General features: G+C 38.4%; 1 protein-coding gene across 10 annotated transcripts in view; it reads left to right on the top strand.

The window, feature by feature from the left end:
• The window catches only part of EYA1 (EYA transcriptional coactivator and phosphatase 1), a 373,498-nt gene that overhangs the window by 247,742 nt on the left and 99,328 nt on the right, over nucleotides 1–26,428 (top strand). For all 10 annotated transcript variants that reach the window (XM_025001849.2, XM_025001847.2, XM_025001851.2 and 7 more), the window contains 2 exons: nucleotides 3,257–3,339; nucleotides 3,739–3,925. In XM_025001849.2, coding sequence (XP_024857617.1) covers nucleotides 3,257–3,339; nucleotides 3,739–3,925 — 270 coding nt within the window. The remainder of the gene's footprint in view (nucleotides 1–3,256; nucleotides 3,340–3,738; nucleotides 3,926–26,428) is intronic.

Here is a 26,428-nt window from a genome sequence, read left to right as displayed (position 1 = left end):
CTTATTCATTTTCTCAGTGGATGGGGATTATTGAGGTCAGTATTTACTGTTCAAAAATTTGTAGTATAAATAAAAGTAGCAAGTCAAACCCAAAAATGTGTAGTCGAAATGAAAGTCACAAGTCATAACCCAGAGTAATTTTTTCTATCAAATGTGTGTAGTAAAGTTTGAAAAGTATTGATAGTCACACTCTTATCCACAATAAATTTGAGTTTTTTACAAGGAATTTTTTAAATGTTCGTTATAAGTTTGTCATATATTTATATAGATATATAGATTTAATATTAATTTTCCCTGATACATAGATATATAGAAGGAATACATATGCCCAGGAAGTCCATTGTTTAAAAAGAAAAAAAAAGCTAATGTTAACCTGATAAGCCCTAGAGGTCCATGCCTGTATCTTAATCATTCTTCTTTCCTCATGTATTTATCACCATGAGCCCAGTATTCAATACTTTTTTAATGACTGTGTGGTTGCCACATGCAGATGAACAATATGAAAAACCTACCTAGTGATACTCCTACTTTTGAATGGTGGAATACGTATTAGTTGTGTGAGAACTTTCTGCTTTTCTATAATGGGTGTTCTGGGAACTTTGAACAACTGGTCTTCCTAAAATTTACAAACGAAACCTCAAACATGATTCTGTGATAACATTTAAAAGTACCTTAGGAAATATTTTCTTTTCTTAATAAAAATAGCGAGTCCTTGACTGGTTTTTCAAAGTCTGTAGATACTTGATAAAATAATTTTACATATGCAAGATATTGCCATACTTCTCTAGTTTGGGAAAGTCAAAAGAGGGAGAAGATACATAAATACAGTAGAGAATTTTATAAAGTTTTACTGGAATAAACAGTAATGGTTCTGAACATTTGTGTGTTACTATGGCTTGTTTGTTATATTTTCCAAAACTTCATTTGATCTGTTTAAGAAGCCTATGAAATAGAGTTTTTGCAGCTAGGGAAATTATATTTTAGAGCAGTTAGGTGATTTGTCCAGAGTCCAAACAGCTCATAAGTAATGAACTGGAAACTCTACGGTTTTCTGACTCTTTGGCCAATACTTAAATGTTCAGTAAGCAAGTACATAATTAATGTATATTAACTAGCACGTCATACCTGAAGGCATCTGTGAATAGGTGGTTCACACTGAAGACATCCTCCTTAAACCACCAACACATTTACTGCCTAGACTGCTAATTTGCTGCAAGTTTTATTTTAAAAAATGGTTTTTCTATTTACAAAAGTAACACAGGTTCTGAGTAGAAAATTTTAAAATGATCATTGGCTCCACAAATATTCTGTGACCATAGATTGCACCCCTCCATAGACTTTTGTGCTTTTCAGAAATACTCTATGCTGTTCAAATGTTGCAAATGAGATCACAAAGAACATCTTCATTGCTTAAATTTTTGTTTTAAAAAATTAGTATGCAACTATTTCCCATGTTGTTAAATGTCATTATGATACTATTTCAACAGCTTCATAATATTCCATTTTCTGAATAATGTCTATTAAGGACTCGGGGTTACTTTCTGTGTTTGGTTATTAGAAACAACACTGAAGAACATCTTTGCTAACTACCTCGTAGTATAGATGATTTTTTTTTTTTTTTAAGAGTAAAAGCCTAGCAATATAATTACTGGGTTAAAACGGTATATAAAATTCTTGACTATGACCAAGTAGCCCAGTAGCTTGTCTTATTTAATTTGTTTTGCGTTCAAATGCCATTTTTTTACACATTTGCTAATCCCTGGCCTTTTAAAAATCTTCACTAAAATGATAGTCAAAAATAGTATATTATTAAAGATACATGCCACCCCTATGTTCATAGCAGCAGTATTCACAATATTCAAGACATGGAAACAACCTAAGTGTCCATTGACAGATGAATGGATAAAGAAGATGGGCTGTGTGTGTTTGTGTGTATACATACATACATACATATATATGTATATATAGAGAGATTGTGATGGACAGGGAAACCTGGCATGCTACAGTTCATGCCAGGATACATGCCAGAGTTGGATACAACTGAGCAACTGAACTGAATATACACACACACACACATACACACATACATAATGGAATACTACTTAACCATAAAATAGAGTGAAATAATGCCATTTGCAGCAACATGGACAGACCTAGAGATTATACTAAGGGATGTAAGTCAGAAAGAGAAAGACAATCATATGACTTATATGTGGAATCTAAAATATGATGCAAATGAACCTACCTGCGAAACAGGAACAGACTCACAGACGTGGAGCAGACTTGCGGTTGCCAAGGGAATGTGGGGTGAGCGAGCTATCGATTGAGAGTTTGGGATTAGCACATGGAAACTGTTTATATAGAATGAGTGAATAAGGTCCAACTGTATAGCACAGGGAACTATATTCAATATCTTGAGATAAACCATAATAGAAAAGAATATAAAGAAGAAGGTATGTATATATATAAAACTGAGTCACTTTGCTGTGCAGCAAAAATTAACCCAACATTGTAAATCAATTATACTTCAATAAAAAAAAAAACAGTATATTGTTGCTTTACATGATTAAACAAAAAGATGGTAAATCTGTTGAAGGAGAAAACTAAGATTTGCTTTTTGGTTTGAATCCTGCACAACTCTGCTGTTTGTTTTTTTAGCACAGAGACATTCGACAAATAGAGTATTACCTACACAGCACATGTTCCTCTCTGATCTTTGTTTTATCAGATACTCTTAAGTGTTTCCATTTACTCTTCTGTGAAATAAAATAATCAGCTTTTTCCATGGGCCATTCAGATAACAAGTACCAGTTGGAAAGCATCTTGAACTTTTGGAAGTAGCATCATAGTTTTTGAGCTAGCAGGAATTTTAAAGATCATCTAATCTGATCCCACTACTTTACAATAATCATATTTAATGTAAAGATGTGAAAATTCTGTGCATTTTACAAATTGAAATGGAAAGCTAAGTATCTGATATTTTTACACAAATACATAATTTCATCCATAGTTTGAGTTCCTCATGTCCTTAGAAATTTAAACCTCTTTACTTATGAACTCTCAGTTGTATAGTGATACTAAAATTGTCAGCCGTTTTATGAAACCAGAATTTTAGCTATGGCAATTTATTCTGGTTTCAAGATAAACCAAATGCATTTCTATGAACCCCAGTTCTGCTTTATCTAAATAATAATTTCCTGTAGACACATTACTCGACATGGCTTAGTCACCCATGTTTCTTTTCATTTTGTTTTAGGTAGCAGTTTTACAACATCATCAGGATTATATACAGGAAATAATTCACTCACAAATTCCTCTGGATTTAACAGCTCACAGCAGGTAATTTTAAAAGCCAGGTTGACTTCTGAAATTAAAAAAAAAGTGCAGTAGCTGATTTTCTTATATGAAGAAAATCAAGAGCTTTCTTAAGCTTTCTGATAGATTTCTTTGCTCTTGAAAAAATGTCTTTCGCAGTCCTATATGGTGAGTCATTTGGTTTTCAGATTGGTTAAACTTTACCTAATAATGCAACCTGAAATAGAAGAAATATGAAGAGGGAATCCAATCTTACCTAAAATTGGTTTGCATGTCTGCACATTTCAGTCAGTGTGTGCTTGTGTGTTCCTTTGTGAATTCAGAGAAGACAGAGATGCAAACGTATTTACGGTTATACTCTGAAATGTAAGAAGGCAGCAGCTGTGTTCTGACTGGTTGTTCTTGTGTGGTTTAATTTGGTAGGACTATCCATCTTATCCCAGTTTCGGCCAGGGTCAGTATGCACAGTATTATAACAGCTCACCGTATCCAGCACATTACATGACGAGTAGCAACAGCAGCCCAACAACGCCGTCCACAAATGCCACTTACCAGCTTCAGGAGCCACCATCCGGCATTACCAGCCAAGCAGTTACAGATCCCGCAGCAGGTAATGATTTGCCTTGATTAGTCCTGCAGGCTGTATTTCTGATGGTTTAAATGCATTTTTCTACAATCATATATTCATGACAATGGTTGCACACTTTTGGCAAGTTTTAGCAAGGCCTTTAGTCAAGCAGCATGATTGTGACATTATTTTTACTTATTTACTTAAAAGCTTTCATATGAAGTTATAAACTTGAAACTTACATGAAATACGATGAGATATGATCTCATGTAAAAATACATGAGATTTTATTTAGTTGTACATGTACTCCATTTTCAGGGTATATATGTGGCTTTTTGGATGTATAATTATAAACATTTAGCTAGGATGCTTAACTGTAACTTTAACTAAAGTGTTGACATATGAATATAAATGACATCATCTTGAATTTAATGTTTATCATCGTGAACTAGTTAATGTTTTTCAAAAAATCAAATAGACTCTAAGGATCAATCATGGAAGATAGTGATTCTTTTGGCCTACCCTTTCCCACTCATGACCTACTGTGGATTTTATAACAATGTTTCTGAGAGTGGGCATTTTTTGTACTTCACAATATTTGGTTGTTGTTGTTCAACCACTAAGTCATGTCCCACTCTTTGCAACCCCATGGACTGCCGCATGCCAGGCTTCCCTGTCCTTCACTATCTCCCAGAGTTTGCTCAAACTCATGTGCATTGAGTCAGTGATGCCATTCAACCATCTCATCCTGTGTTATCCCCTTCTCCTGCCCCCAATCTTTCCCAGCATCAAAGTCTTTTTCCAATGAGTTGGCTCTTTGCTTCAGGTGCCCAAAATACTGGAACTTCAGCCTCAGTCCTTCCAATCAACATTCAGGGTTGATTTCCTTTAGGATTGACTGGTTTGATCTCCTTGCAGTCCAAGGGAGTCTCAAGAGTCTTCTCCAGTACCACAGTTTATTTTTTTTAATTTATTTTAATTGGAGGCTAATAACTTTACAGTATTGTAGTGGGTTTTGCCATACATTGACATGAATCAGCCATGGGTGTACATGTGTTCCCCATCCTGAACCCCCTCCCACGTCCCTGCCCATCCCATCCCTTAGGGTCATCCCAGTGCACCAGCCCTGAGCACCTTGTCTCATACATCAAACCTGGACTGGTGATCTGTTTCACATATGATAATATACATGTTTCAATGCTATTCTCTCAAATCATCCCACCCTTGCCTTCTCCCACAGAGTCCAAAAGACTGTTCTATACATCTGTGTCTCTTTTGTTGTCTCGCATATAGGGTCATCGTTACCATCTTTCTAAATTCCATATATATGCTTTAGTATACTGTATTGGTGTTTTTCATTACTTCACTCTGTATAATAGGCTCCAGTTTCATCCACCTCATTAGAAATGATTCAGATGTATTCTTTTTAATGGCTAAGTAATATTCCACTGTGTATATGTACCACAGATTTCTTATCCATTTGTCTGCCAGTGGACATCTAGGTTGCTTCCATGTCCTGGCTATTATAAACAGTGCTGCGATGAACACTGGGGTACACGGGTCTTTTTCAATTCTGGTTTCCTCGGTGTGTATGCCCAGCAGTGAGATTGCTGGGTCATATGGCAGTTGTATTTCCAGTTTTTTAAGGAATACCCACACCGTTCTCCATAGTGGCTGTACTAGTTTGCATTCCCACCAACAGTGTAAGAGCGTTCCCTTTTCTCCACACCCTCTCCAGCATTTATTGTTTGTAGACTTTTGGATCGCAGCCATTCTGACTGGTGTGAGATGGTACCTCATTGTGGTTTTGATTTGCATTTCTCTGATAATGAGTGATGTTGAGCATCATTTCATGTGTTTGTTAGCCATCTGTATGTCTTCTTTGGAGAAATGTCTGTTTAGTTCTTTGGCCCATTTTTTGATTAGGTCATTTATTTTTCTGGAATTGAGCTATAGGAGCTGCTTGTATATTTTTGAGATTAATTCTGTATCAGTTGTTTCGTTTGCTATTATTTTCTCCCATTCTGAAGGCTGTCTTTTCACCTTGCTTATAGTTTCCTTCGTTGTGCAAAAGCTTCTAAGTTTAATTAGATCCTATTTATTTTTGCTTTTACTTCCATTACTCTGGGAGGTGAGTCATAGAGGATCCTGCTGTGATTTATATCAGAGGGTTTTGCCTGTTTTCCTCTAGGAGTTTTATAGTTTCTGGTCTTACGTTTAGATCTTTAATCCATTTTGAGTTTATGTTTCTGTATGGTGTTACAAAGTGTTCTAGTTTCATTCTTTTACAAGTGGTTGACCAGTTTCCCCAGCACCACTTGTTAAAGAGATTGTCTTTTTTGCATTGTATATTCTTGCCTCCTTTGTCAAAGATAAGGTGTCCATAGGTGCGTGGATATGTCTCTGGGCTCTCTATTTTAGCACCACAGTTTAAAAGCATCAATTTCTTTGGCACTCTACCTTCTTTATGGTCCACCTCTCACATCTGTGCATGACTACTATAAAAACCATAACTTTGACTTGATGGACCTTTGAAAGCAAAGTGATGTTTCTGTTTTTTAATATGCTATCTAAGCTTGTCATAGCTTTTCTTAAGGAGCAAGTGTACATTTGATGGGCCCTTTTAAATGAAACTCTATCTCCAGAAGTCTGCCTACTGTGTCTTTAATACTTCTTCCCCTCCATTAATTTTTTCTGGAACTCTTAATAGTGTATGCTTAATTTTCTGAATTGGCCTCCACCTGGGTTTCTTACATATCCTCTTGTACTTCTTGCATTCTTAACTTTTTAAAATGTCTGTCTGTCTGTGCCAGATCTTAGTTGCAGCACACCGGATCTTTTAGTTGTGCACGTGAGATCCAGTTCCCTGACCAGGAATCGAACCCAGGCTCCCTGCATTGGGAGTGCAGTGTCTTAACCACTCTACCACCACTGAAGTCCTGCATCCTTAACTTTTTACAAATATAATCTTTCCTTTCATAGATTAGAAGTGAACTATTATCCTTAAAGAAGCCGTGAGTTTTTTTCCCTTTGCCTTTTACTCCTAAAGCCAGAGCCCAGTCAGTCATATTAAAATGGTCTTTCATTGTAACTCACTTCTATGACGTGATCAGAGTGTTAATTCTCAGTGGTTATCCCAAATCATGGGGAGAAAAAACTTTTATGTGATAGATGCTGATTTAAATTTTGACTGTAGGTTTACCTTGTAAATCTTAGCAAATGATCCTCCTTAAAACTCCTTTAAGTGTTTAATCATTCTACTTTTTCTCTTAAATGGGTGTAGACACTGTTTTGTTCAAGAAATCAGTTAAATCATTCTGGAAGTTAAATCATTCTTAATCTTGTATTCCAGCTAACTATAAATACAGTTTCTGCTGCATATCTCATCTCTAGACATGTTTATCTTGATTATCATATTCCAGTTACCTTTATTTAAGAAAAAAATGAGCTTTTATCTTACGACATGACTTATATGTGGAAACTTAAGAAAAAAATCCAGATGAACTTATTTCCAGATCAGAAAGAGACTCACAGACATAGAAAAGAAACTTATGGTTACCAGAGGGTGAAGTGGAGGTTGGAGAAGTAAGAAATTAGGAGGCTGGGATTAACACTACTGTATATATAGTAGATAAGTAATAAGGACCTATTTATTGCAAAGCACAGAAAACTATACTCAATATTTTGTAATAACTTATAAGGGAAGAAAATCTGAAGAAGAATATATAATATAAAAGACATATATAAATAAGATGGAATCACTGTGCTAAATATATAGATATATGTGTGTGTGTATATATATTACTACTGAATCACTGTGCTGTACACCTGCAACTAACATTATATTGTCAATGGACTATACTTCAGTTTTAAAAAGTAGCTTGATATAATATTCACTCAGTTCACATATATAAAAACAGTATTCATAGAACCTCATATATGTATTTTTCTGCATTTTAATTAGACTTCACATCTATATAACCACACTTAAGTAAACTTTGTTATAAAAGGAATTGAATGTCTGGTAGAAGTTACTGTAGAACTTTGCTGTCTCTCCTTGTCACATTGACTTCATGTAGGTATCAAGAGGAGAGAAAATGGTTTGTTGAAATTTAGAGATAACTTGTGTTTTTACATGTATCTTCTGGGTCATGAAAGGTTCTTGAGGACCAAAAGGAACTTTGAAATGAGGACAGATATGTGAATGTGAAACAGAAAAACTCTTTAGGGTCTGTGGAATAAGATACTGAGAAAAGGAGACAGCTGAATAATTTTACTTAATTAATGACATTTTGGTTGTGAAGAGCACAGTATAAAACAAACTGAAGACTTAATCATGTTTCTTAAATTAAGTTTGATTAGAGCTTTATAAAAAGGCCATTTGGACATACCATAAAACTTTATGTCTGAAACTTGACATTGTTCTAAGTGAATTTTGTTTATAAAAGGGATGCCATGTGAAAGAGAGGGGATTAGTGGGCACCAAGCCACACCAGATGGGAAAAAGTGTGAAATTATAATTTTTGAAAAGTATATATAATTTTATTTTAAGATTAAATGATTTATTTTAGGTTTTATTTGAATGTATGCTTAGTGTTCTAGGTACTTATTTCAATTTCAATATCTTTATTGCTATAGAATAGGAATGAATTGAAGTGGAGAAAAAATAATATTTTTCAGATTTTTTTAATATTCAGCAGTTCCCACTAAAAATGTGTGTGTAGTGGATCAACCTTTTGTGTTACATAATGAGTTCAGTGAGTTTACACATTGAAAAAGAAATGTGGATTACTTTAAAAATTCAAGGAAATTTTCATCTTTTTTTTAAACATTTGTAGTAAGACTGTGGATTCAGCCTAGGTTGTTTGGCATTCATTTTACTTTCTTACTAGTCATATAGAACATTATGGATGACAAGAGAGTGTTGATGATAAAGTCTGTAAAAATCATTAAGCTAAAGAATTATAAGAATGATTTATTACATATACCGTAACATTTTTGTTTTGAGATTGAAACAGTAGTTAAAATAACATGTTTATTTTTGTTGAAATTGTTTCAGGTGTTTTTTTTCCTATTAATAGTCTATTTGGTTTAAAGTCAGTATTTTGCAATACTGGAAAGTTAAATTTTAGTCATTATCTCATGTATAACTAAGTTTCTGCCTTTCAGTTTCATGGAATTACACAGAACAGATGAATCCACAATCCATGAGTTCTTCCATGATATCCGTTCTTTATTGTTCATAGAATTGTTGTATCATAATGGACAAATAAGATGACCTTGTAAGGGCTTTTTTCAATATGAATAGGTAAGGACTCATTTTTTCAATTGAGGAGTTTATATTTTTATTGTTTTTTTGGCTATGCCTCACGACTTATGGGATCTTAGTTCCCTGATCGTGGATTGAAACTGTAAATGGAAGCATGGAGTCCTAACTGCTGGACAGCCAGGGAATTCGCAGGACTCATTTATTTTTAATTCTACATTTTAAAATTTATATGCACGATAGTCATCTTTCAAGTCTATGATATTATGCAGTATTTGTTACAAATATGTACTTCCTTATGAATCTTAAGCTCATAAGTTATTTTAATGTTTGTAGTTAAATATTGAAAGCTGTATCCTCCTTTAAGTAGACATATGTCATACATTAAAAATAACATAATTTGAATGTGAAAGCATAATTTCAAGTTTTAAAAACTAAAACCAGTGCCTTTGCATTCATTTTAAAAAGAGGAATTTGTTAGTCATGCATTGACACTCTTAAAAAATTGTATATCATTTGGAGATAGGTAAGAATCCATATACCTTGAGAAGTATAATGAAATTGATCATTCAACACAATTTTAATTAACTTACTGAATTCATAAAAATTGTGCCTACTCTTCAACTAGCAATGCCAGCCTCCCCACTCCCAACTGAAGGATATCTTGGTTGCTTCCAGTTTTGGCAATTATAAATAAAACTACTGTAAGCATTCATGTAGGTTTTTATATGGACATAAGTTTTCAACTCGTCTCGGAAAATTCCTGAGTCTGATGGCTAGATTGTATGGTAAGAGTATGTTTAGTTTTATAAGAAGCTGCCAAAAGGTCTTTCAAAGTGGCTGTACCATTTTGCATTTCTACCGGCACGAATGAGAGTTCTTTTCGCTCCACATCTTTACTAGCATTTGGTTTGTCAGCCTTCAGCTTTGGGCCATTCTGATAGGTGTGTTCTGCTGTCTAATTGTTTTAATTTGCACTTTCCTAATGAAATATGATGTTGAGTATATCTTTTCATATAATCATTTGCCTTCTGTGTATCTTCTTTGATGAGGTATCTGTTCAGATCTTTTGCCCACTTTTTAATCAGGTCGTTTTGTTGTTGAGTTTTAAAAGTTATTTGTATATTTCAGATATGTCCTTTATCACATGTACTTTTGCAAATACTTTCTCCTGGTCTATATATTGTCTTTTTATTCTTAGCATTATCTTTTGCAGAGCAGAGGTTTTTAATTTGAATGAACTTTTGTTTTTTTTCCTCTCATGGAACATCATTTGGTTTAGTACCTGAAGACTCATTGCCAAACTCTAGGTTTTCTCTTATGTTATGATCTATAAAGTTTGTGGGCATGGAGTTGTTCAGAATATTCTTTTATTATCCTTTTAATGTCCATAGAGTTGCTAGTGATGGACCCCTCTTTTATTTCTGGTATTAGAAATTTGTGTCTTCTCTCTTTTTTGTCTTGGTTGACCCAACTAGAAATTTATTAATTTTTTGGTTTTTTCAAAGGGCCAACTTTTCAGTTCAGTTCAGTTGCTCAGGTGTGTCCGATTCTTTGCAACCCCATGGACTGCAGCATGCCAGGCTTCCCTGTCCATCACCAATTCCTGGAGCTTGCTCAACTCATGTCCATCAAACCGGTGATGCCATCCAACCATCTCATCCTCTGTCATCCCCTTCTCCTCCTCTCGCCAGCTTTTAGTTTTATTGATTTTTCTCTATTGTTTTCCTATTTTCAGTTTTACTGACTTTTAGGGTTTTTAGGATTTCTTCTGCTTTTGATTTAATTTGCCCCTCTTTTTCTACTTTTCTAAGGCTTGAAGGTTAGATAATTGATATTAAATATTTCTTCTTTCCTAACATACACATTTAATACTGTGAAGTTCCCTTTAAATACTGCTTTTGTTGCATCCCACAATATTCGATAGGTTTTTTCTATTTTCATTTAGTTCAGAATATTTTTATTTTCACTATCATTGAAACCTTACCTTCTGAAGAGACATATATTTTATATACACTTTACTGGAGAAAAATCTTAGAAATTTGATAGTGCACAGTATATATCATTTATTACAGCCATCCAGTTATTCACATCTTCCCAATTAGATAGAGAATGTGTTTTGTTTCTGAGAGAAGGGTATTACATAATACATTGACATTCTATTATCTACTATAAGAAAATTTTGGTCAGAGTGAACTCTGCTCAAATATAATACTGTAAAATAACATCAAAATTAAATCCAATATTACTTTATTTTTTAAATCATGGCTTTCATTTTAAATACCTTTTAAAATGTTAAAAGAACATGTTTTTATTTTTAAAACTATTTTTCTTTGCAGAGTTAATGATTTTTCTTCTGTGTTTAAAAACATATAGAGTAAGAAAAAAGAAAAGGACTTTTTAGGATGTTTTCCTTTCATACTAACATCTAAGCTCTCATACTATCGTCTCTTAGCCACTGAAATGAAAAGAATATTTTCTTTCCTTGAACTGAACCCTGAAATCTTAAGTCATATTGTTACCAACATAACTGAATACATTTTTTAAAAAAATGAGATAAAGATAATTTAACCACTTTGAGAGTCATTCACGAAGAGACTTTTGAAATTGACTTTTCTAAAAAGAAAAGCCATTCTTTAAAAAATATTTTTATTATATGACTCATATATGTATAAATAAAATATGAGTACTCATTTGTAATCTAATTACTGTGCTATTAGTTAATTAAATTGGCTTGAAAACGTTATTCTTGTCCATAAAGTCTTAGAACATCTCACAATTATTATGACGGTGAGTATAATAATAATACATAGTAAAAGTATAATTACTGTGTTTAGAGCTTTACAACGTATTACTTGTAATCTTATAAACATACCCATGAAGTCAGTACTATTTGTTTCCATTTTACAGGTGAGGAAAATGGGCATGTAACTCTTGAATACTGAAGTTGATCAGGAATTTTGAAGCCACGTTCTTATGAAAGGGCTATTCACCTGTAACATTGTATTTTTAGGGTAGTACAAAGCAATCAGAGAGAGATAAAACCAAATGATAATTTTAGATCAAATGGAAATAAAAGCTAATTATGTATTTATGAATTTTAGCATGGATCACATAGAAAAGTTCCTTTTTCAAAGGATTTGTTCATTTGAATTTCTTACAAAAACCTTAATGTTGAAATCTACCTTTTCATGCTTTGACTGCATGCAGACAATTTACTGGTTAAGGTGATGTACAGGAATCTTGCCAATATTGAATTTCAAGTGACAGAGGAAAAATCAGTATAAGAGGGAATTCAATATGCATGGGAAACGATTTGTTCCCTCTGCTGCTTTGATCCTTGCCAAGACCTAGAAAGTAGAGCAAAGCTCATGAAAAACAGGGGGACATTCTTGTGCTAAGTGGCAGGAAAGCTCTGAACTCTAACAGGAGTTTGGTGAGATGGGATGAAAAACTAAACTGCCGGCCATCTTCCCAGTGAATGCAGGGAACACTATGAATGCCACATCTATATTACCTATATTTTGCTGCATGAACTGTTTTGCAAAACTTGAGGCCATATTTGCTCCTTTCCACAGATGCCTCCTGGACTTCATAAGTGTTTGCAGTTTGTTCAGCTCAAAAAGCAACTATTTCAACAAAATTTGAACTAGCATTTTGGAAACATTGTCAGCAAAACAAATATTTGTATCTAAAATAGCCAGGCTATTAAGATGTGAGAAAACAAAACAGATGTTTGGGGTTCCTGTGCTTGGTTGTCTTGATGGCATTTATTTGTCATCCACTACCCCCCTGCCCCCGACCCCAGGAATGTGTGGTGTTAACCTTATTGAGATTATAAAATTCACTTTAAAAAAAAAATCTTGCCAGGAATGTTGTCAGTGGCCATACCTTTGAATTTTAGACTTGTTTCTAGGAAGTGAAAAATCCATTGTTTTCACATTCACCCATGTGCCTCATGACTAGTTTGACTAATTTTTTCAGTTAGCTGGCATGAAATCAGGATGCCTTAGAGTCAGTTTTAGTACACTTGGATTCCAATATGTCATTCTTTCTTATATATATACATAATGGATAATTGGTATAAAAATAATAAAGATCAGAAAGCATATATTATTGAGCTAATTAGTTTACATATCTCCCAGGCATTTATCATGTCATCTTCTTTTGTAGCTAAGTGAGTCATTATTTCTGTAAAGTCTTAAGTATCCTTTGTGACTAACACAGATCAATATAATAAGTTCCTTTGTTTAAGTTGAAGGACATCAGCATTTACAGATTAAAAATTTTAATTTTATTTCTAGTTTTCTTTTTAATTGGAGGATAATTGCCTTGCAATGTTGTGTTGGTTTCTGCCATACATCACCATGAATCAGCCATAGGTATACATATGTCCCCTCCTTCTTGAACCTCCCTCCCACCTCCCAGCCCATCCCACCCCTCCAGGTTGTCACAGAGCACTGGGTTGAGCTCCCTGCATCATACACCAAATTCCCACTAGCTAGCTATTTTACATACGGTAACATACCTGTTTCAATGCTACTCTGAATCCTTTTCACCTTCTCATTCCCCCTGCTGTGTGTACAACTCTGTTCTCTATCTCTGCTTTTCTCTATTACTACCCTGCCAACAGGTTCATCAGTACCATTTTTCTAGATTCCATATATGTGTTAATATGCTATATTAGTGTTTCTCTTTTTTACTTACTTCACTCTGTATAACAAGCTCTAGGTTCATCCACCTCACTAGAACTGACTCAAATTCATTCTTTTTTATGGCTAATATTCCACTGTATATATGTACACAACTTCTTTATCCTTTCATATAGATTAAATTTTTAAATTGGAGATGGTTGAGGAAAGGACATAGAAAGTTGTATGTGTTTCCCTTCTCTCCACTTCATTTAATTGGGATTGTGTGGCTTAATGGATGAGTTTGGGATTAACTTTTGAATAGAGGTGATATTAGAGAAGGCAATGGCACCCCACTCCAGTACTCTTGCCTGGAAAATCCCATGGACGGAGGAGCCTGGTAGGCTCCAGTCCATGGGGTCGCTAGGAGTCGGACACGACTGAGCGACTTCACTTTCACTTTTCACTTTCATGCATGGGAGAAGGAAATGGCAACCCACTCCAGTGTTCTTGCCTGGAGAATCCCAGGGACGGGGGAGCCTGGTGGGCTGCTGTCTCTGGGGTCGCACAAAGTCAGACATGACTGAAGCGACTTAGCAGTAGCAGCAGAGGTGATATTGATGATTAATGGCTATCAATTTTATTTCTAGCTTCATAGTCAAAATAAATTTAAGTTTAATGAATATGTTTAAAATGTATTGAATAATAATAAATGAGCATGGACAAAGTTACAAAGGTCCACAAGGGTTTACAGAAAAGAATAAAACCGCCTTCATCTTCCCTAGCCTTAGTTTCTTCCAGCAGAGCTTCTTGTTTCTATAAACGTAGACATAGCACGTACCCTGAGCACTTGTTTTTTCATATTCAAGTATGTATACTTTTCATTAGTTTTCTTTTTCCTTAAAGATATTCTGTACCCTACATTTTTCTTTTAGTAATATGCAGAGAAACATTTAATATATAGCTTTGTTGATTTTTATATTTCATATGCCAGTATAATGATGGCCCCAGGTGGCGCTAGTGGTAAAGAACCCACCTGCCAATGCCGGAGACACAAGAGACACAGGTTCGATCCCTGGGTCAGGAAGATCCCCTGGAGGAGGGCATGGCAACCCACTCCAGTATTCTTGCCTGGAGAATCCCATGGACAGAGGAGTCTGGTGCACTACAGTCCATAGGGTCGCAGGGAGTCGGACATGACTGAAGTGACTTAAAACACACCCATAACGATGGCACGTGCATTTTGAGCACTTACCATGTACCAAGCGTCATTCCAGGCACTGTTCGTGTATGAATTTAGTTCATTTCCATCAGGCCCAGGGGAATAGGCAGTGTCATCATCACCCACATTTTACTGACAGGGAAGCTAAGGAGAGGTCAACTGAAGCACTGAATTTAACTTCTAGAAGTTTGGCTTCAAACTTGTGTCCTTAATCAGGAAAGCATGCTGCTTCTTGAAACCACTGAGTCTGAGATTTCAAGCAAGCAGAAAAATGCAAATGTAAACAGAATCATAAAAGGTAGTAGCTATATGGCGTTCATTTTCTTTAATCAGTCATAGCCTGTATGAGCATAATCACTCAACAAAAGCATCTATTAGAAGGTATTCAGTTTAAGTATATGTTCACCATTTGAATGAACTCTATTTGCTGGTAAAATAACACAGGTCTGTCTGAAATTATAGGGACAGTGGTATACAATATATCAAAGGTGATGTTGTACTATGTTTCCTGAATTATAATATCAGTTTGTAGGCTCTTAAATGATCCACAACCAGATGTACACTTTCTCTCTTACCTTCCACTTCCCTAAATCTGCTCTCTCTCCTACTCCCTGTTTATCCTGTTTAATAATTACTGCCATGGACCTGCTTAGGAAACAGTTTTCACAACATCCCTTAACCCTTTCCCTGTAAATGACTTCCCTCTCTACCTTACCAACTCTTTTTGTTTTTTTTGGTCCACTCACAGGTCATGGTTGATGAGCACTAAGTATAGGGATGGTAATACTCTTGTCTCAAGGGAAGCTCTGCATTTTAAAGTGAATGGAAAAAAGAAGAGCAGGCAATCTTAATCCAGTACAATCACCTTCCAGCACATTTGAAAATATTTCTTTTGCCCCTTCAGAAACTCTATAAAATTAAAATTGCATTTTCTTTAGAGCCATTATTTAAAACAAATTTTTGTACTTTTCACTTTAACGTAACTGCCGATATCTGAGTACAGTTTTCTGATGTTTTATGTTGTGTGTGCGCGGTTTTCACCGGGACTGTTAATTAGACTTGATGGTCATGGTTTGGTTTGGCACTCATGGCTACTATGTGTCTGTGAGAAAATAGATTCTGAGTTTCAAACAACTGATGCAAAAATATTTAGAACATAGCTGATTTGAAAACTGACACTCTCTTCAAAGTACAAATCCACTTAAGGAACTTTAGCCTGGAGCAGTTAAACCCTAGGGACAATTTTGAATTTTAAAGTTAGGAGTGACCTTATAGATTCTTTTGCCTAAGACATTCACTCTACTGATTATGAATAAGGAGTCCAGAAAGTTTAAGTTTTTCCAGAGTGGCGTGGCCTGCTATCAGCGGCATCTCTTGAATGCAAGTTGCAGTGGCAGCCTTGATAGATGTCGTGACATGGTACAGACTTCCCACAGTGCCCCGGGAAGCACTGCTGTCTCCAGAAGGTTGGGAAGGATGTCCTTTAATGAGTTCCCAAGGTGGGATCAGTCAGGGTCATGAGTCTTCAGGTTTAAAGCTATCGGGGTTCCTTTAAGTCTTTTGTGATCCTTTGATACAGTGATATTCACTGAGAATTGAATATCATGCACAGTGGTCCCTAATTACACCTGCCTGGGTACCACTCTCCCCCAACCCTCACCCCCCACAAGGCATATCTGTGAACTTCTCTTGGGCATCACACTTCTTGGAATATAATTGAGAGAAACTGGAGTGGTGACTTGGGATTCAGAATGCGGTTAACCTGGCTCAGAATACTGGTTCTGTTGTTTACTCTGGGCACGTCACTTAGTTCTGTAGTGTATCAGTTTTCTATGAAATGAGGATACTACCACTCTTGTGTGTGAGATGAATGAGAGAATAAAATTATGTGGTGGTTAACAAAGTGACTGCAGATCTAGGCCTTCAGATATTTGTTTTTTCAGTTATGCATTCAACAGATAGGTGTAACCACCCTACTGTGTGCTGGGGACATAGAGGTGGCAAGAAGGGCAAGGTCCCTGGCCTCAGGAGCCAATGAGTTCTCCCCTCTTGAAGAGGATAACTGGGGTGAGTTGTGTGTTGTGGTTGTTTCAGAGGTAAAGCCTCCAAAGTGTGAGCGTCTATGTCTTTCCCATAGAATGAGGGTTTAAGTCAGAGGTTGAAGCAAGTGAAAAGGATGACAGACGTTTCTCTGAGGTCATCCATAAAGCACTGGAGAGTGGATGGTGACCTGACTCCAGGGATGATAAAATTCTCTTAACTTAGTTAATAGACCTTGACTGAGGATCTGATTTACCTGGGAGACCTCAATTAGTGATTCGTGAAAGAGAACCAATGGTCATGCAAGACAGAAATCAAAACAGTTCCCCTAAAGTTAAATAATACCTATTGGTCTCAGACTTGTGATTACTTCTATAAGACTTCTTATATATTACTTCTATAAGACTGCAAGGAGATCAGACCAGTCAATCCTAAAGGAACTCAGTCCTGAATATTCATTGGAATGACTGATGCTGAAGCTGAAGCCCTAATACTTTGGCCACCTGATGCAAAGAACTGACTCCTTAGAAAAGACCCTGATGCTGGGAAAGATTGAAGGCGGGAGGAAAAGGGGGCGGGCAGAGGGTGAAGTTGTTGGATGGCATTACAAACTTGATGGACTTGAGTTGGAGCAAGCTCTAGGAGTTGGTGATGGACAGGGATGCCTGGCTTATTGCAGACCATAGGGTCGCAAAGAGTTGGACATGACTGAGCAACTGAACTGAACTGAAAGTTCGTTAATACCTGTTGGTCTCTGACTTCTGATTACTTCTATAAGACTAGTCATCAAGCGTACTTACCTTGGCTTGTTTTACACATGTTTTTCTGTGACTGGTAACTTAAGGTTATCAGTTTCTTTAAGTCTTGTCTTATCGTTTGATAGGGGCTTCCCCAGGGGCCCAGCGGTTAAAAAAACAAAACAAAAAAAACAAAAAAAACCTGCCTGCAATGCAGGAGATGTGGGTTTGATCCCCCTGGGTTGTGAAGTCTTCTGGAGTAGGAAATGGCAACCCACTCTAGTATTCTTGCCTGGGAAATCCCATGGACAGAGGAGCCTGGCAGGCTACAGTCCATGGGGTCAAAAAGTCTGACACGACTGAGCACTTCCTTTGGTGAGGTAATAGTCACTGAGAGTCTTATATAGTGTAATGTAATTTATTCAAGGATTTTATGAGGTTGTTTGTTTATTTGTTGCCAAGAGAGATAACTCCCACTTAAAAAATCTTCCAGTATAAAATTGGCAGGTCACTTTGGAGGCTTGTTGGCCTGTTATTTCGTAGGTCTCTCTATGAGTCCTCAGTAGCTTTTTGAGGAATATCATTGGCCTTCCCTCAGGTCTGTGGCCTTCCACCTGGGAATCTCTCCTGGTAAGGCCTCCTAATTTTCATAAGAGAATGTTATTTCTTTTCTCAGTGTAGCTAACTTAGTAACGAAGCTTGTGAGTCTTCTCTCAACTCAGCAGCCAAGTGTTGCTCTCCTCCAACTTACCCATCAGTGTAACCTCCTCCCTTGTTGCCATCTAAAACTCAAGTGGAAACTTGCTTCTGGCAGCTGTCAGAAAGGTAAATAATGGCGCTGTTCTTCTAGATATCTTCAGTTTCATCCTTAAAATAAGGAAAATGCCCAAAGTCAGTGTTCTGTACCACCAAGTCAGCCATATAGAATCCAGTGCAGTCAGCCTTAGGAGTTAAGAGTCTCATGAAACGTGCTGTTTTATTTACTAGGAAGGCGTGTTCCTGGTATCACATACACCCTCTCAATGAGCAATCCTGTGAGGTATTTCTGTCTCGTTTCTTTACAAAAACTGTAGAGAAATTGTTTTGTCTCACTTTATATCCCCATGAGTCATTGCTGCTAAGTCACTTCAGTCGTGTCTGACTCTGTGGGACCCCATAGACAGCAGCCCACCAGGCTCTGCCATCCCTGGGATTCTCCAGGCAAGAACACTGGAGTGGGTTGCCATTTCCTTCTCCAATGCATGAAAGTGAAAAGTGAAAGGGAAGTCGCTCAGTTGTGTCTGACTCTTCGCAACCCCATGGACTGCAGCCTACCAGGCTCCTCCGTCCATGGGATTTTTCAGGCAAGAGTACTGGAGTGGGTTGCCATTGCCTTCTCCAGCCATGAGTCATTAGGTTACCGAAAAAGTTCTTTTGAGTTTTCCATACCATCTTATGGAAACAGCTGAATGAACTTTATGGCCAACCTGATATTTTTGTTGACTGCAGACCTACACTGACCACTCTCCCCCAGCTTCATTTTATTTACATTCCCCAACTCAGTGTTTCTTCTAATATACTCATTCATTGTTTCAAAAGATTGCTGCATAGTTATTTGTTGGGTATCTTAAACCCTTTTTGGTGAATGTAGGATATGAATTACTCAGAAAATAAGGTGAAGAATTTAAATGTTTTATTTGATAAGAATAAAGGCCAGAGAAAAGATTTACCACAACTACTCATGCTGAGAAAACGCCTGTATTGCAAATTACATTACAACCATCTTTTAAGTGCCACCATTTTGGCTAAAACCCCTTCAAGATTCTCCTAATAATAGCCTCCCAACAGCATGTCTCCATCTTTTCTTTTCTCTGTTCAGAGCCTCATTCCTTCTTGTCTAGTTCATAGGCTTGTATTCAATTCAGGTAATTTATATAAAAAGCATGTTGCCAATTGTAATATGCTTCCCAAATGTAAGAATTCATTTTCTCTACCACTGACATCATTTTTGACTTCTGCAGTTTCTTTTCTTTTCCATCCCTGAGGACATTTTAAATGTTCTGAGCATTCTAAGCACTTTCTGAGGGATCTCTTTCCTTTCCAGTTTCCCATTTAGTTTTTTCCCTAATGTGTCTGTTTCAGTACATTTGTTCATCTAATTACCTCCCTTGACTCAGCTGTGATGTTGATAAAGGTTATAGAGGAAGTACAGTTCTCTTGAGAGGTATTGCTCCATCTTGCCATTAAATTTTGTTACACTGTTCTCTAGGTGAAAGAAAGGCAGGAAGCATGGTTTTTTCTGCCACTTGTGAATGAAGATTTGATGGTGTTCTCCAACACTGGACTGCCAGGGAGATCCTATAAGAGAATTTTTAAATTTTACGTCAGGGAATATCAATCATGTGATCATATGCATTTTGTGAACCAGGGATGCTCCATGTACCAGATTGTTAGTTCATCCAACAACAAACTTTATTGAGCCCCTGGAATGTTCCAGGCTCTGTTCTAGACACGGGGGACTTAGCAGTGAACAGAATAAAGTCTCTGCACTCTGGGAGTTTACATTTTACCAGGAAACACAGACAATAAGTAAATATTGAAATGCATTTAGTAGTCAGAAGTACCTGGAAGGATGACGTGGTGCATAAAAAGAAGAGTTAGAGCAGGTGAACTATTTCTGAACTGTGGTCCGGCAAGGGGACATTTTAGCAGACACCCAAAAGGGGATGAGGAGAGACCTTGTGTATTTAGGGGAAGACTGTTCTGGGAGAGGAAACAGAATTACCAAGGCTTGGGCTGTGCTTGGTGGATTTGGGGAGCGGTAGGAAGGCCAGTGTGATTGGAGTGCATTGGCAGAGGAGAATGTGGGGGTGAGGGTGGGAGGTACAGAGCCCACATCACAGCACGTGTGTGGGCATGGGGTGGACTTTGGGTTTTGTTTTGAGCACGATGAGAAGTGTTTAAGCAGAGAAGTAGCGAGATGTCTTGACATTTAAAAGGAATCTGTCTGGTTGTTGAGCAGAGAGTGAGCTGGGGCAAGGCAAGATGGGGATTGGGGGCTATCATGTAGGAGATGCTTCCAGTGGTCCAGGTGAGATGTAGTGGGGGCAGGCTTGGGCTAGAGGCACTGATGGCTGTCAGACCGGAGAGAAGTTAAAGAGTGTAGCTACCGGGATTTGTCTGTGGATTGAATGTGAAGAGTAAGAGAGGAATCATGGGTGACATCGTGGGTTGGGGTACAAACAGCTAGAAAAGCACATTTGCCATTGACTAATATGGGAAAATGGCAGGGAGAGAAGGTGGCATTGGGGACATCAGGGTTTCCAGTTTGGCTCATGTGAGTTTGAGATGCCTCTGAGAAATCCAGAGAGGGGATGGCAAGGAAGTTGTTGGATAAGTAAGTCTGATGTTCACAGGAACATTTAGAGTCTAAACTTGTCAACAGAGAGGCCATTTAGAGCTGATGTATCTGGATGAGTTGAGCAGGACACTGAGTGTGAATACAGCAGGGGAGAGAGCCAGAGGAAGCACGAGGCTGTGGGAAGTAAGTTTTCACGGGAGTGAGGTGTGATCCGCCAGGTGTAATGCCAGTGGAGGCTTGAAAACATGGAACCTGAGACCTTACCATTGGAGTTGACAGAGTAGGAATCCCTGGGGATCTTTTCTTCTTTCTCTAAGCATTGCTTCTATTTCTTTCTCTTTCTTTCTTTCTGGCTGTGCCGGGTCTTTGTTGCTGCTCACAGGCTTTCTCTAGCTGCAGTGAGCGAGGGGGCTACTCCCCAGTTGCAGCGCACAGGCTTCTCACTGTGGTGGCTTCTCTTGTGGAGCATGGACTCTAGGGCATGCAGGCCTCAGCAGTTGTGGCACACGGGCTTAGTTGCCCCGAGTCATGTGGGATCTTCCCGGACCAGGAATTGAACCCATGTCCCCTGCATTCGCAGGTCCATTAATCTCTGGACCACCAGGGAAAGCCATCACTGGGGATACTGACAGGGGAGTGTTGGCGACACGCTGGAGAAAGCAGCATGATTGGAATGGATGTAAAAGAGAATGGGAGGAGAAGAAATTTATGCAGCAAACCCAATTCTTTCACTTATTTCTGCTGTCCATTAAAAGGTAATAGAAAAACGGTGCAGAAACAGGAAATAGATCCAGTCTGTATGCATATGTAAGTGATCCAGAGGAACACTGGCTGAAGTATTTAACAGGGGCTGGGATCTCATGCCCAAATGAGAGGTTGGTTTTAGGAGCACAGAAATTTGTCCATCCTAACAAGAGGGGAGGAGACAGTGCTTGAAAAGTACTGGCAGGGGGTTTACCCAGGCGTGGAAAGTGTGGAGAGTGGATGCTTTTATTTTTTCAGTGGTCGGGGAGACAGGTTTCTTGCTTGAGGCTAGAAGGAGACTTGGTCCTGAGTGGCAAGCTGTCCCATGTGATGCCTTGATATGCAGTGAACACAGCAGCTCTGAGGTTCTGTCAGGGCGGGAACCATTGTCTTGTTGCACTTAGCATCTTGCCTGGCACAAAGCAGGTGCTCTAAGCACATAATCCCAAGGTGGAGCTGCTCCACTGGCTCAGGGATTTGTTTGTGACAGCCACAGGCAGGAAGGCTAAAGGGTTTGTGGACCAAAGGGCACAAGATGCATGCCCTTTGTTCATAGATTAGGACTTTCAAAACAGCACAGCAGACTATGTCCCCAAATTCTAAAACAGCAGCAAATGCTTTGTTTGTATAAAACCTAAATGATAATTTTTAGACTCATTTCCATGGTGCCCTGTTAGCATTAGCACTACCATTATACGCTGCTGTATAATAAACAATCTTTCACCTTTATCGCGGAGAAGGCAATGGCACCCCACTCCAGTACTCTTGCCTGGAAAATCCCATGGATGGAGGAGCCTGGTAGGCTGCAGCTCATGGGGTCGCTAAGAGTCAGACACGACTGAGCGACTTTGCTTTCACTTTTCACTTTCATGCATTGGAGAAGGAAATGGCAACCCACTCCAATGTTCTTACCTGGAGAATCCCAGGAACGGGGGAGCCTGGTGGCTGCCATCTATGGGGTCACATAGAGTCGGACACGACTGAAGTGACTTAGCATAGCATAGCATAGACCTTTATCGATCATTGATACAAATGTTAGTCCCTAACCACTTTTTATATGTCTTAAATTTTTGAAATTTAAGTGTACCTGCCATAACATAAAATAAACACTAGACTCTAAAAAAGAAAGAAACAGCACAGCAGGGCATTCAACCACGTGCAGGGCCTTTCTGAGCCTGGGACACCATGTGAGTACACAAGCCACATGGCTGTGGAGCTGGCCTGGTACACGGCTACCGGCTGAATCTGATCAAACACACCTGTGGGCTATAGACCCAGGGGCACTGGCCGGAGCTAGGACTTCAGGAGAAGATGGTATTACATGTTTACATTTCTTTTAAAAGTTTAAGAAAGAAAGGTCAAATCTGAAAGCGAAGCTGCCATCATCACAGATGGACAGAGATGAGGATATAGCAGTGTTCTAAGAAAGTGAGCAGATGCATCAGTGCTATTTAGAAACTTTCATCACTGAAAACATGCTCTAGGGGTGTCTCCCTAATCAGAATTCCCCAAATCACAATAGTGGGAAAGGGAAGGTGGGAAAAGTGAAACTAGTCAATATCAGAGGTTACGGTTCATTGTCATTATAGATGTGGCATCGATGACTGATTAAAAAAGAAAAGACATACGGTTCATTGTCATTATAGATGTGGCATTGATGACTGATTAAAAAAGAAAAGACATAAGAAAATCCTCCCCATTCATTTCTCAAACTCCAGCAGAGAAGGACAGTGTGAATGGAAGTTTAGATCCAAGGCATGAGTAAGGTGGGGGCTTCCGTGGTGGCTCAGATGGTAAAGAATCTGCTTGCAATGCAGGAGACCTGGGTTCAATCCCTGGGTCAGGAAGATCTCCTGGCAAAGGAAATGGCAACCCATTCCAGTATTCTTGCCTGGGAAATCCCATGGACAGAAGAGCCTGGTGGGCTACAGTCCATGGGGTCACAAAAAGTCTGACACAGCTAAGTGACTAATATCACACACCCATAAGGTGACTGATTTTGTAGCTGCTTTAAAATTGACTTGTTTCAAAGGTTGCTTTCCAAAAACAGTATCTAAAAGACCTTTTTGAAGACATTTTCCAGCATTGTTCCCCTTTTCCTGGGGGGGTGGGGATCAAATTAACTGAATGAGATGTATATATACACCTGTGCTCTGCTGTGAGCAGTTGTCTTCCATGGTAATGACTCCGTCACCAGATAATGCAAGCATGAAGGTTAGGCCACCAAGGGAACTTCTGTAGAGTTCTGAGAATATTAGAAATTGCACTTTTTAAGTCTGAGGATCTCTGAGTAGAGAGGTTGGTTCCAGGATGACTTATAGGAGAGGAGAATCCATTCTACAGTGTTGTCGGGGGACTGGGGTTGAGAGGGTAGGCCTGGGAAGGAATGGTTGTCAGATACAGTTGTCAGAGGTCACTGGAAGTCAAAGAAAATCTGAGTGTTCATTGTGAAAAGAACATTTGAAAACAACATGGACATATCCATGCCCCCTTTCCATTTGCCCTTTCACCTAAACTTCCTAATTTTCCTGTCCCATCATCCCTCAGTATCCTGGGGGTTTGGTTCCTGTGGGCCCTCCACCCCATACAAAATTCACAGATAGTCAAGTCCCTTATAAAATGTCATAATGTTTGCATATAACCTATGCACATCCTCCTGTATACTTTAAATCATCTCTAGATTACTTAGAATACCTAATATGATGGAAATGCTATGTGAATTGTTCCTTGTTGTTGAGTCACTAAGTCGTGTCCAACTCTTTGTGACCCCATGGACTGCAGCACACCAGGCTTCCCTGTCCATCATCTCCCAGAGTTTGCTCAAACTTATGTCCATTGAATTGGTGATGCCATCCAACTGTCTCATCCTTTGTCGTCCCCTTTTCCTCCTGCCCTCAATCTTTCCCAGCATCAGGGTCTTTTCCAATGAGTCGGTCCTTTGCATAAGGTGGCCAAAGTGTTGGAGCTTCAGCTTCAGCATCAGTCCTTCCACTAAATATTCAGGACTGATTTCCTTTAGGATTTACTGGTTTGATCTCCTTGCAGTCCAAGGGACTCTCAAGATTCTTCTCCAGCACCACAGTTCAAAAGCATCAAATCCAAATTTTGTTTTTTGGAGCTTTCTGGATTTTTTAAAAAATATTTTTCATCTATGGATGCTAAACTTGAGGATACAGAGGGCTGACTGTGTTGTGAACAGTATGACTTGACCATGGCAGGCAGGGCCTTTGAATTTTTCTTTCCTAAAAAACAAGTTTAGCTTATCATCCAGTGTCACTGGAGCTTGCCTGCTCCAGTCATTTGTGACAGAATTTAGTCAGCTACAGAGAGCCCAGGAAACAAGTGTCCCCAAGGTTGCACAGCTGGAGCTGTGCCCACCTTAAAGCAGCTTCATCAGGCATGGTACCTGCGTGGAGACCTGTTCTGTTGGAGATGAGAACCCAGAATCCCTCCCAGGATGGAGGTGTCTGGTGCCCATATCAACCCAAGGAGAATCTGTAATCTGTTTTGCATGTGAAGTTACTGTGTTCATGAGAAAAACAAAATCCTGTCCTCCTCTACCTTGTTTGCATATTCAAGGTAGGGGTGATGGCTTGACATGATGGCTAAGCTCTCTGAACACCTGGGATAGTGCCTTTTAAAAAGTATATATTAAATTCCTTTTCTGTTTGTTATCAACTCCCCCCAAATTAGCACCTTGTTTTGGACCTTGTTTTCCAATGATTTCAACAACATGTTTCACTTACTGTCTTTACCACACAGTTTTACCATTCACCATTGGTTAACACTTTTGAAGAAGTGATGATACCCAGAAAAGTCAGGTGACAGTCACTTGCCTGAATCTCATAATCACGCAGGGTTATCTGTCTTGTAAATAAAGTTTTATTGAAACACCCCTGTACTCCTTCACCAACATCCTGTCTGGGGTTACCTTTGGCCTGTGTCAGCAGAATTGAGTCATTGCCACAGAGACCATATGGTCCACGAAACTATTTGCTGACTCTTTACCAAAAGAAAAAAAGAAAAAAAAAACTTACTGACCTCTGTATTAGAATGTACCGACACCTGCCACTCTAAAAATGGAGAATTGAAGTAAAATAGTGTGGGCAGGTCGATTCCATGCCTCACCAGGGTCTGTGTGATCTGTACTCCACTGTCCCACCCTTTGCTACTCAGTGTATCTGGTTGAGAGAATTTGGGGGTAATTTTGATTATAGGTGGTTTTCACCTTGTGTTGATTGCAGAACCTGTATCTAGAGTTAGATACAATCCCCCTTGGTTACTGTAATGGGACTCAACCTTACCCAGCAGCTTTCCCCTACCTAGGAAAACCAATTATAAAAATTATTACCAGAAACATACCCAGTGGAGGTATATGGTTCCTGTGGCCAGTAGCATCAAACTTGATGCATCTGCCTCCAGAGAGCCATGATAACCTGTCCTCACTGAATCAGAATCAAGCTCTCTCATTCTTCATTCATTCTCCCTTTCGGTCTTCATGATTTTTGTCTTGATAGACCACCTTTTAAGATAATTTGTGTGTGTATCTAGGTTGACCTTGAGAG

The sequence above is a fragment of the Bos taurus genome, chromosome 14 (genome assembly GCF_002263795.3).
Source record: "Bos taurus isolate L1 Dominette 01449 registration number 42190680 breed Hereford chromosome 14, ARS-UCD2.0, whole genome shotgun sequence".
NCBI classification, from domain to species: Eukaryota; Metazoa; Chordata; class Mammalia; order Artiodactyla; family Bovidae; genus Bos; species Bos taurus.
This window is presented reverse-complemented; position numbering and strand designations above follow the sequence as displayed.